The 12,141-nt window shown below is 41.7% G+C and overlaps 2 protein-coding genes across 2 annotated transcripts in view; both read right to left on the bottom strand.

The window, feature by feature from the left end:
• The window catches only part of LOC101861752 (protein FAM98B-like), an 8,422-nt gene extending 4,314 nt beyond the window's left edge, over positions 1 to 4,108 (bottom strand). The window contains exon 1 of the mRNA XM_005104596.1: positions 4,007 to 4,108. Coding sequence (XP_005104653.1) covers positions 4,007 to 4,108 — 102 coding nt within the window. The remainder of the gene's footprint in view (positions 1 to 4,006) is intronic.
• A 5,043-nt stretch (positions 4,109 to 9,151) lies between these two features.
• Positions 9,152 to 10,734, bottom strand: LOC118478225. The gene is made up of 2 exons (XM_035971391.1): positions 10,568 to 10,734; positions 9,152 to 9,477 (listed from the first exon to the last, which is right to left on the bottom strand). Exons 1-2 carry the CDS (start codon positions 10,706 to 10,708, stop codon positions 9,247 to 9,249), a joined length of 372 nt encoding a protein of 123 aa, XP_035827284.1. The 5' UTR covers positions 10,709 to 10,734; the 3' UTR covers positions 9,152 to 9,246.
• Positions 10,735 to 12,141: the final 1,407 nt, after the last annotated feature.

Raw genomic sequence — 12,141 nt, 5'->3', positions numbered from 1 at the left:
CCACTAGCGGGTGGTTTGATATTGTAGGTGTGCAGTGGGGACCATCCTGTTCAGGATAATAAATACTATGACGAGCGCCTGATTCCACCATGCTGCCTCACATATGACGAGCGCCTGATGCCACCACGCTGCCTCACATATTGTTATTTATGCGTGTTCCATGTCCTGTTTGGAATAAAATGTGAGGCATCGTGGGGGCAGTCAGGCCTCGTCAAAATAATGAAATCAAAGAAACTGGCACTTTTCTGGTCTTTGGTCATTAGTTTTTTCAATTTAATCTTTTTTGGCTCAATATATCTTATGTCCTTTTAAAAACACCTTTCTGTGTTATATATTACCCTTGACTTTTTTAGTTTTGGGAGTGGTTGGCGGATGCTCTGGTGTGGTCTGCTTCTTCTTTCCTATGATACATCTATCCACTGTATCTCCCCTTTTTCTTTTTTATGTTTGTTACTCTCTTGTAACACCTCTAATCTTCTGGCGCACCCTTGAATTTAAGCGACCCGACTTCATTTAATCTCAAATGTGAGACGTTCTGACATAAAGAGTTACTTCTCACAATCCACAATAAATGGAGATATTGGCCACAAATCGGCACTAGGGTCAAATTTGTAGATTTTCTATTAATGTCATATTCTTTCAGTACAACTTGCCTTATATTATTTCATACTTATAAAATGTAAAAACTTCACCAAGCTTATTTCCTTAAGGCTTGAATCTGAGAAGTAACTCATTTTGTCAACACACTTCACAAATATATCAAATGAAGTCAAGATAGATTTTTGAAGCAAAAGCAAAAGAAATAACAGAGTTTAAAAAAGATACTGATAACTTCATACGCCCCCAAACTTGTCACGAGGACCTGGTTCCATCATGCTGTGACTCATAATTGGTTTATCTGGATCTCTCTCCCATTTTCCGGGTTCACACTTAGAGTTTGGGGTTTTCTAAAACCCTGCTATGTTTATGTCCTTACAGTGCGAAAGTAAACTCAACTAGTAATGTCACACTTTCACTCCACTTACAGTATAACTTACTAACAGTCACATGCCAACCTTCTTTGAATTCAAGAACTTCTTAAACGTCATGTAGTTTTGGAAAATGGAGGCTCCATTCCCAGCATACCCTAACTACCCCTCCACCCCCCCTCCATTCAACCCTCACTGTTTAAACGTCACCCAAGTGTATGTGTGTGTGTGCGTGTGTGTGTGAGTGTGCGTATGTGCGTATGTGTGTGTGTGTGTGTGTGTGTGTGTGTGTGTAGGTGTGTGAAAAAGGGGGTGGGGGTGGGTGGTTTAAAACTTCAAATCCATATTTCTAGAGAAAGTTTAACTTGCACCCACAACAGAAACACACCACTGACTCGGAAGAATTAATATTTCACAAAAAGTGTTTGATTTTTGTGGGCTTTTTTTATTTTATTACTTTTTTAAAGAAATAATTCCGATCCGATGTGGAACTTTGAATTCTGGAACGACGAGTTCCACTCCAAAACCAATAGCACCACGACCATAAAATATGGTTTTCAAAGAATACATGACGTCACACATCCCGTGATTCCAAGTCACATGACGTGGCCTCGGGAAGTTTTTGTCTGGAATTACGTCGGAACTAAGAGAAAAACAAAACCAAACAAGAGAAAACAAAACAAAACAAAACTGTATCTTAACCCCTCTCCATTCCTCTGCCCCCCCCCCCTGTTTTTTCAAACAAAACAAAATTGTTTTTCAGTCTCCCCGAGTGGTTGTCAATCTTGTTGTAGCGTGCCCCACCCACGTTAGAGTTTGACGACGCCTGCTTTGAGAGGGGAGAACATTTGTACCACCCACCTATATGTGGCACGACATGGCAAGGTGGAACCAGGCGCTTGTCAATTTTTGGGCAAATGGAGTGATTGGTATCGTCTTAAAGCTTGTTCACTTGTCTTGCGATTGAAGGAAGTGGGATCACTTGTTTGCAGGGATAAAATTAACGAGAAAATGGCCGCCAACGTTTGGTTACTTCCAAAGTTTGAGAGCCTTTGAAAACTGTAAATTTACATTTGTTGAGCCTATATTCAACATTTTTCAGTAAAATACACACATTTTGTAAAAAACACACAAAAATTCAAGAAAAAGCAAATTCGATACAATTTAATTTTCTAGTGGATAGAAATACGTAATTTTCGTCTATTTCCTTATTTTGACGAGCACTTGATTTCCCCATGTAAGCACACAAGTAGTTGTATTTGTCTCTCTTTGTGTGTAGAAAACCCCCAAACAAACAGCTGACATGAGAGTTCACTGAGTTCACTGGGAGACACAGTGAGCAGAATGTCATGATACCTTGCACGAGTGGGAACTCTGGATTCAGAAACATGCGTATAATATGTGTACTCTCTAAGATAGGTATTCCAATTTCGTCATACTTCCAGAACTACTAATAGATAGTATTTGTATAATATATAGCATTTGAATAGCGCATATCCCCGCTCAACAGCAAGCTATATGCGCTTCCTGGTTGAAGTGAGGAAAATTCGTGTAAAGTGCCTTTCCCAAGGACACAACGTCGGGCCTGCGGCTCGAACCCCCGAACCTGCAACCTCACGGTTACGAGTCCGGTAGCGTAACACTACTAGTCAACATACTGGTTAAAAATGGAAAAAAAGTTTCCCTGGCTTAACAAAACTGGCAGGTAAAGTCAATTTAAATTGATCAGAGTACAATGTAATTCTAAGATGAAACTTTAAAAAAAATTGGATCTTATTTGGACGTGTTTGTGGACAAGCGTCCCAATATGCTACCGTTGTACAGAGTAATAGTTAAACATGGAACTTTCTGGCAACAAACCATTGGGTTATTGCTGGAAGGCTTATGACATGTATTGTAAGTGTTTTATGGCGCTTGCAACTGCAGAAGGTCATATGAGCGCTCGGGACACATTGAACATTTTCAGTTGGTAGAAATTTGCCTGGGTGGCGGCCAAAGCCTTCTCTTATCTATTTTAAGCCATCAAGGGATCTCTAACATGCACAGCTTGCATACGGGACCTCCGAGATTTTTCGCCCTTGTCCGAGAAGGCTTGGTGTAGATCATTCCTACCAGAAGATCAAGGGTGTGGCTGAAAGACAGCAGTAAGAAGGAGCCAAGGAGTAGCCGTAGAAAGGCTGCAGAAAAGGCATAGGAAGGGACAAATGAGGTGAGGGGTGGGGGTTGAAAGTGGAGAGGAAAGCAGACAACAGAATATTGCTAGAGAGCAGGAAACGAGGTGGAAAGATACAATTTTAGAGAAGAAAATTTTTCCGTTGCTACCCAGTTTTGAACCTTTGAATGAGAGGCGAACACCTTAACCTCTAGACCACGAGAGCCCCCTGGAAGGCTTAAAAGATAATAATAACAACATGACGTCTAGAACTTGTCTAGGCAAAAGATAATGAGCCTCGTTGGCCGACGTATTGTATTATTGAATAGGCCAGTGTTTCAGCAAGGTTATTCAACGTTTTAAAAAAATGTATTTTATTTAGCAAGAAGTTAAGTTGAGTTGGGTTTTTTAAGTTGAGAAAGGATCTTCAGAGGGTGGGTGTCAACGCAAGTGGAACGTTGGCATAACTAGGACACCGTGTCCTAAATGTATCCGTTTTACTTGAATGAATACCGACATGGATAGGTTCCGCTCACCATGCAGAGCAATATATGAGCATATGGGGAAAACGACGGTAGTCACAAAGTGGAAATTGTGAGGGTGCGTATTTTAGAAGCTTGTGGACTCATAACTTCACATTTGTTTGACTGGTGGTTTATTGTTAAGTGTTGTTGAATGAGAAATCTAACAAGAATAATCAACCAACAGTTGAACAGAAATACAGTTATGAGTCAACAGCCTTCAAAATTGTTACCCTCACGATTTTCAGTTTGTGACCGTCGTCGATTTTCCCCTGTAGTCTTCATCACCTGGATACCTGGAGGTGTCATCTCTGACTCAGAGGTTGACGTGTAATGAACCTCCATCTTTCACCGTCACGAACTACCGTGGAACATTCTGCCATATCCAGGCCAGCCCATGGTCTTAATGTTGAGGACACATCGTTGTGCCCAATCAGCAGCAAACCGCAGGCAATATCGTCACTCATTTCCAGGCACCAAAAAGTAAACTTGTTCCCACATCCAATCCGGACATTGGGGATTGTCTTGTTAGTGAGACAACTTCCTGGGTCTTCGGCATATTGTGGTAGGGTGGCCAGTTCCTTTCCACGTCCCCTTTACTTCCCCAACTCGAAGTCAGGTACCCATTACAGTTGGGTGGGCAGGAGGGGTCCGCACTAACCGTTCCGCCACCGCGCCATCACCATATACAAATCAAAAATAAAAATTAGCATATTTAATTTCCTGCATGTTGTTGCATTTTTAAGTTTCATATACAGATAATAGAATTTAAGTATCTGTTAAAATAACGTACCTAGTAACTTGAGGGGGGGGGAGTGGGGGGGGGAGTGGGGGGAGGACGGGGGGAGCTGGGGAGGGGGGAAGGGGGTGGTTGTTGCTGTTTCAACGTGCTCCAAAACAGAAAACAATACATCTTCAAGATTTGTTGAATGACCAGACTGCGTGTACTCAGAGAGTTAAAGAAGAAGATATTTTAAAAATCCCACATGTATTTATTGTCTTCTTTGGAACATCATGTTTAATGATATGACATGCTCGCAGTGAATACGAATTGGATAAACAGTTGTACTAATCCTATATAACACGCGGCGTAGCAACAAGGCTAGTCTATTATTGTTACAAGATATTCTTTTGCTGATCGGAACATAGCAGCGCTCTGCACCAATTTGCAGAAAAGGACACAGTGGGTGGTTGGCGGGTGCTCTGGTGTGGTTTCATCCTTCTTTCGTAAATCGAGGGCGAAAAGCATCCGTCGTGGCGCATACTGATGGACTCGGTCGGTGACCTAAAAAAAAAACCGCGTTTGTTTCTGGCCAGCGAATCGCGCGATCGTGTGGTTTGCAGCCAATCACAACTAGGCTGAGTCACGTGACCATGTTGACACTCAAAATCCGGTGGCGCCCTCTTTGAAAAAGAGCAGACTTTACCAGCAGAGTTACTCTACTTGTGTGAAAAACAATCAAAAGTGATACCAACAAACTGTACTATTCGTATTCTTCTTCTGGAGAAACGAAGGAGAGCTTCAAAACAAAGACTGCAGCACCATCCAAATCAGTGCGCAGACTTCCGCAGACACCTTTTTGGCCGTGTGAACTAGAGCTATCTTCTCATGAACGATCTTTGATAATAGAAAGTTATCCATGTAACTATTGTAACCATGTTTATAGGATTCCAGGATGCCGCAGCACTGCATCGGGGAACTGCGGAAAGGAGCACTGGAAGCCATTGAGGCTAAATAAAGGTTTCTCTACTTTAACTTCCAGGTCATCGGGTACAATCATGGCGGGCTTCTAGTGTGCACTGAAACCACCAGAAAACGAATCGACCCAAAGACCCGACCCGACCCGACCCGACCCGACCGTATCCGCTCTCGCTGGTGGGCACCCTCTGTTAGTCTTTTGTTACCGAACGCAACTGCATAGACTATGAAAAATATTACAAAGTTTAAGGTTATTGGCCACACTCCTTTCACTGTTTTGAAAATATGATAGCATAGACGTAGGGCAACAAACACACTAACAATGTCTTCACTTTTTGGCATACTTTTATTAAATGCCATTGATGAAGATGACGAATTATTTCTAAATTTTTGGTCACTCTATTCGAGGAGTTGGGTATGAGCATTGTGTCCTGCCACACAGGACAGCCTGGCGGGGATCTAGAGTAAGCACCAAACCAAAAAAAAAAAAAAAAATGAAACACACTTAACACTAAGATTAATATGCACATTATTTTCAACATTAGAGCATCTTCGTCGTCACCATAAATAATCATTATCATGATCACGATCACATCACCATCATTATAACCATCATCATCATCATCATCATCATCATCATCATCATCATCATCATCATCATCATCATCATCATCATCATCATCATCAGAAGCAGCAGGCGCAGCAGCAGCACCGACTAAACAATTCCCCTTTTTCTTGTTTCGTTTTCCTAGAAAACATAACAATTTGCACTAGGTCCATACATTTTTATGTAACCAACAAATATCAGGACACAGGACAAAAGAAAAAAAAAGAAGAAGAAAACTAACAATTCCCTTCTGGTGTTCAAACTGGGGCTGATCTCAGACTTAGGGCTGCAGTAAAGCGAATTCAAAAGGGTCTTTGTTTTCTTTTGAAAAATAAATTTGGATTCTGTAAGAAGTTTTTGTTGTTGTTGTTGTTGGTTTTGTTTGTTTTGGAGGGGGTTTTTTTTGTTAGCTTTCTTTTTCTTGCTGAATTTGCGCAAGGAAAAACTAAACGAAATATTTGTAAGTAAGACGATGAAAACCGAGTGGCATGGTAAAACAAACACACGGGTCGCCACCACTCGGAGAACGAGCGACGTTTCTGTCACGAGTTCACGTCACTGTCCATTGTTACTTTGTTACAGATTAGGTAAACAAAACAGTGACCAGTCACCTCACACACGATTTGTGCTTGAGTTGTGGGCGGAACCTATAGGTTATGACGGATCCCACGCTTCCCTCACCAGCAGTTGCAAATCTATTGTTAGGCCTACCAATTGGTCAACTTGGATAAACAGTCATTGGAGGGACTGACAATAACGACAAGTGAATGAATTATGACAGTCTGTCCACAGCGTGAGGGGCCGATTCAAAATTTAAGACAAAGCGTCGGGCAATGAGTGACCACGCCTGGTCGCCTGAGGCAGGTACATTTGACCGTCGGTTGTTAAAATAAGGCGGCCGCGCCCGCTTTGGACAGGTGGTCGTTTTACACAGTTAAATTATATTATTATAGAAAAAACGCAAGGGGGGGGGGGGTGGGGGTGGAGAGTGGCGTTTGTACAGGTGGCCGTATTATACAGGTGCCCATCATGGCAGGTTTGACTGTACGTGCATACTTCGTAAAACAAACAACTGTTACAGATAGAGATTCAAGGAATATAGATGCAAGCCATTGTTCTAAGAGCAATAGTGATTTTAGAAATAAAATTGGTGATAAGTGACAATGTGGGATTGCGTTTAAGCAATGTAAGCGTTAATAGTCCTTTCTTCCTCTGCTCCAATGAATCTCGAGGGACGTGACCATCCTTTATTCCGTTGCATACTGAAACCATATTTAATGTCACCTTCAAGTTCCGCCATCATCCATAGCAATCTCCACCTCTGTTCCCGTTGGATAGACCGTCCACCCCCCCCCCCCCCGCCCAAAAAAAGAAAAGAAATAATAATAATAATAATAATAATGATAATAATAATAATAATAATAATACGAATAATAATAATTATTATAATGATAATAATAATAATAGTAATAATAATAGCAAGAAGAAGAAGAAGAAGAAGAAGAAGAAGAAGAAGAAGAAGAAGAAGAAGAAGAAGAAGAAGAAGAAGAAGAAGAAGAAGAAGAAGAAGAAGAAGAAGAAGAAGAAGAAGAAGAAGAAGAAGAAGAAGAAGAAGAAGAAGAAGAAGAAGAAGAAGAAGAAGAAGAAAAGCAAGTCAAATGAATGCACTATAAGATGACACCAATAGATGCAAGTGCCCCAAGATTGACGAGCTCCTGATTCCGTCGTGTCTTGACACCTGAAATGTGTATTTTGTAATCATGCTTTCCTCTCTATAACAAGCTTAACTTAACCTACTACCCGTTCCGCCGTCTGGTGTTTACGGCAGCAACAAAGGATCTCCAGCTCTGTCTGTTTTGGGCCATCTTGGTCAACGTCCCCCACGAATGGTTCCAGGACTTCATTTCAGACTCTACTGTGCGTCTCCAGGTCTCTTTGGGTCTGCCCCTCTTGCGATGTCCTTCGGGTGTCCAGTGGAGGGCAGTCTGTACAATAGAGTCTGGTTCTCTTCTCAGAACATGCCCAATCCATCTCCATCTTCTCCTTGTTTTTATGGTGGTCATGTCCTCTTGCCTACATTTCCGTAAAAGATCTCTGTCCTATAAAAGCTTTTGTCTTTCCAGTGTTCAGGTCCTCCATCTTCCTGCAAACAGCTTAATAACAGCTCAAAAATAAAGATCGGATACAACAAGATAGTTCCCTCCTCTCTTTGAGAAAAGTTAAAAGTGTCCTTAAAAGTCGGTGGTGCCCTCTTCGAAAAAGTGCGGACTTTGAGAAAAGAGTTACCCTACTTGTGTTAAAAATAATTAAGAAGTAAACACAATAACTTGTGCTATTCATATTCTTTTTCAGGAGAAATGAGAGAGAGAGAGAGAGAGAGAGAGAGAGAGAGAGAGAGAGAGAGAGAGAGAGAGAGAGAGAGAGAGAGAGAGCTTCAAAACAAAGACTGCAGCGCCATTTGAAGCAATGGGCACACTTCCGCGGTACACTTTTTTGGCTGAGGGAATTATCTTGTTATGTACGATCTTTGAACAAAGTAAATGAACGCACTTTACTTTAAAAAGATACCAATAGCTCCTTGTGCCCCCAAATTGACGAGAGCATGATTCCGCCATGTCGTGACACATGAAATGTGCATTTGTGAGATATCATGGTGAAACCAGGAGCTCGTCAAAACAATAAAATCGAAGATATTGACATTTTTTCCTCCAGTTTGACAATGGTTTTTTTCGAATTTTTTTTTTTTTTAGCTAAACATGTTATGTCCTTTTAAAAACATATTTCTGTGGGGATTTTAATGAAAAACATATTAAAGGCACAACAAATACAAATGTTCAGTTTCCGAGGACTCTCAAGCTTTGAAAATCACCAAACCTTGGTGGTCATTTCCTCGCTAATTTTACCTCTGAAACCAGGCGATCCAGATCTTCTTCAAACACAAATATCTCGACTTCTATTCAAGATAGGCGTGTATTTTTTTCATCAAAATATGGTCAAATGAGCTAGCTTGAACATAATACAATAACTCCAGATGCCCAAAGTGGGTGGTTGGCGGGTGCTCTGGTGATGTTTGCTCCTTCTTTCCTATCAAACATCTATCGTCCTTATCTCTCCTCCTTCTTTTTTGTGTATGTTACTCTCTAGTAACACCTCTATTCTTCGGCACTTACAGGACCTTATTGTGTTGCAAGTGCCGTAAAAGCTCTACTAAAACTTAACTAAAAAAGACGCCCAAACATTGACGAGCGCCTGATCCTACTCTACCACGTCCTGACACATTTTGTAATCGTGTTTCCTCGTTATGCGGCGCTGTACGCTCTATAGCTCTCCAGCCTCTTCACGATACCGGGGTACTTGGTCCTGGCGACTTCCACCAGCTCGTCGATATTCCGGTTGATCCTGCGCCTCTCCTTGCTGTAAATGCCGGTGATTTCCCGGTAATCGTACACCAGTTGGGGGGATGATCGACTCATTTCCATGGCGCACTCGTAATCGATTCTGTCCGGCACAGGCATCAAGAAGTTGACAATCTGTTGAAGATAAGATAAGATAAGATAAGATAAGATAAGATAAGATAAGATAAGATAAGCGATAAGATAAGATAAACGATAAGATAAGATAAAATAAACGATAAGAAAGATAAGATGATACTTTATTGTCCCACAGCGAAATTTCTTGGCTGTACAGAGGGCCATAAAAACACAAAACAGGTATACATAAAACATTTGAATTACGTTTTATTATTACTCTCATTTACAAAAGTAGAAGTAAAGAAGATAAAATTATCGATTTAGTTTTTAGTGAAGTTAACCTTCTGTTGAAGAAAGTATGAGTATAGATGATGAAACTATCGTTTTAGTTTTACAGATATTACCTCCCCCCCTTTCCCCATCCACCACCTCTTTTCTCCTTGTCCTCCTTATATAAACAGCTGTGCCAGTTTGTCTCGGCCCTATCCCCTGAAGATTAAGAATTAATCATCTCTCTCCTCTCCACGTATTTCTTTCTCTCGATCTCTGTGCTGGGGTGGTGTATCCCTCTCACCGACAGGGAGGATCAGAAGCCCACTTCCTCAAAGATCTAAATTGTGTCAACGCAAAAACACCTACATGTACATTACAACAACAAAAATCCCAAAAACAAAACTAAAACAAAACGCAAAAAGACCCAAATAAAACAATTAATAAATACAACATATTTTGAATGCCCTTATTCCAGCTTGATCTACGCGCCCACCAAAATAAGATCACCTCCAGGCCATGCTAATGTACGACGTTTTTGCATGGTGTAAAACTGACTCAAAAAAATCCACGTCCACCTCGTCAGACCAGCTAAACCTATTATTATATATATTATATATTTATTAGCCCAGTGTGTTATGATTACGAGAACAGCAGACAGCACAGGCGATATATTATTTATTTACAATTTCATCATTGTTTCTTGTGTGTATTTCTAAGGGACATAAGTATAGGTCTAGACAAGACTGTCTTTTTTTATTACGCAGAGGCTAGATACTATCTCTGGCGTTGGAAGTTAGTGACTGAAGAAAACGAGCTCATTTGCATGTGAGCCTTGCCTGAAATTGACGAAAATAAACCTGTGTACGTGGGGCCTCACCTGCATGATATGTGTGAGAGGACTTTCCACCAAGTCTTCATAGGTCACCACCAGCAGGGGCAGATCACTCTGTAGCCAGGCTTTGTACGTCTGCGGCCATAGGAAGTACTTTTGCCAGTCTAGGGATGGGGAGGAAGACATACAGGTGAACAAATGGACATGGATTTGGAACACCCTGAGGAGACCCCCCGCAAGCATCATCAGACAGGCTTTGACTTGGAATCCACAAGGAAAACATGAAAAAGGAATACCAAAGATGACATGGAGGCCAGCGGTACAAGCGGAATTAATGGAAAAGGTAGAGACATCACGGAAACAGCTAGAAAAGGATGCGCAAGATAGGCTCCGCTGGAGAAATGTTGTTGATGGCCTATGTTCCACTGTAAGTTAAAAAGGGCGAGAGAGAGAGAGAGAGAGAGAGAGAGAGAGAGAGAGAGAGAGAGAGAGAGAGAGAGAGAGAGAGAGAGAGAGAGGGAGAGAGAGAGTCTGTCTGTCTTTCTGTGTTGTCTGTCATAACCCATAAGCCCCGCCCACAACTTATACTCAAGTCATGAGTTAGGTAACTGGTCACTGTTTACCCAGTCTTTAACAATAGACGTGAACATGAAACTTAGGACAGAAGCGTCGCTCGTTCTCCGAGTGGTGGCGACCCATTTGTTTATTTTACCTGTCTTCTTCGTCTGATACTTTTCGTTTTGTTTTACCTTACGCACTGTCTTCCTCATTTTAAAATATTTTTTGGGTAAGTGTTTTACGGCGCTCGCAACTGCATAATGTTAAATGAGCGCGGGACACATTAAAGTTTTTCAGCTGGTAGGAAATATTGAATTTTGCCCGGGTGGCGGCCGAAGCCTACTCTTATCGATTTTAGACCACATTTTTGACCACAAAGGAATCTTTAACGTGCTCAACTTGCACACGAGCCCTCCGAGATTTTTCACCCTTGTCCGAGAAGGCTGGGTGTAGATCCTTTCAACCATAAGGTCAGGGGTGTGGCTGAAAGATAGCAGTAAGAAGGAGCCAAAGAGTAGCAGTAGAAAGGCTGCAGAAAGAGTCAGGAGCCCAGAGGAGGGGACAAAAGAGGTGAGGGGGTGGATGCAGAAAGTGGAGACGAAAGCAGACGACAGAGCATTGCTAGAGAGAGAGAAGGAAAGGATGTGAAAGGAGACTATTTTAGAGAAAAAAATGTTCCTTCGCTATCCGGATTCGAACCCGGAACTTTGAATGAGAGGTAAACACCATAACCTGTAGGCTACGAAGGCCCCCAAGAGAGCTTTGCGATGCAAAGCCTAAGCTAAAATTCGTTAAAACAACAGCTGAAAAACAAAAACAAAACTAAACCAAGGAAAACAAACTGATGAACAAAGTAGCATCTTACAGCCCAGTTTATCACCATCTTGAAGGGCATCAAGGAGGCTTCAGTGACAGTCAGCAACAACTCTTGGATGTCTGCATGTCTACTGAATAATCGCTGTACCACTTTGTTGTTGTTGGTGGTGGTGGCGGTGGTGGTGTTGCTGTTGTTGTTGTTGTTGGTGTTGTTGTTGGTGGTGGTCGTGGTGGTGTTGGTGTTG

Source organism: Aplysia californica, unplaced genomic scaffold (assembly GCF_000002075.1).
Source record: "Aplysia californica isolate F4 #8 unplaced genomic scaffold, AplCal3.0 scaffold00427, whole genome shotgun sequence".
NCBI classification, from domain to species: Eukaryota; Metazoa; Mollusca; class Gastropoda; order Aplysiida; family Aplysiidae; genus Aplysia; species Aplysia californica.
This window is presented reverse-complemented; position numbering and strand designations above follow the sequence as displayed.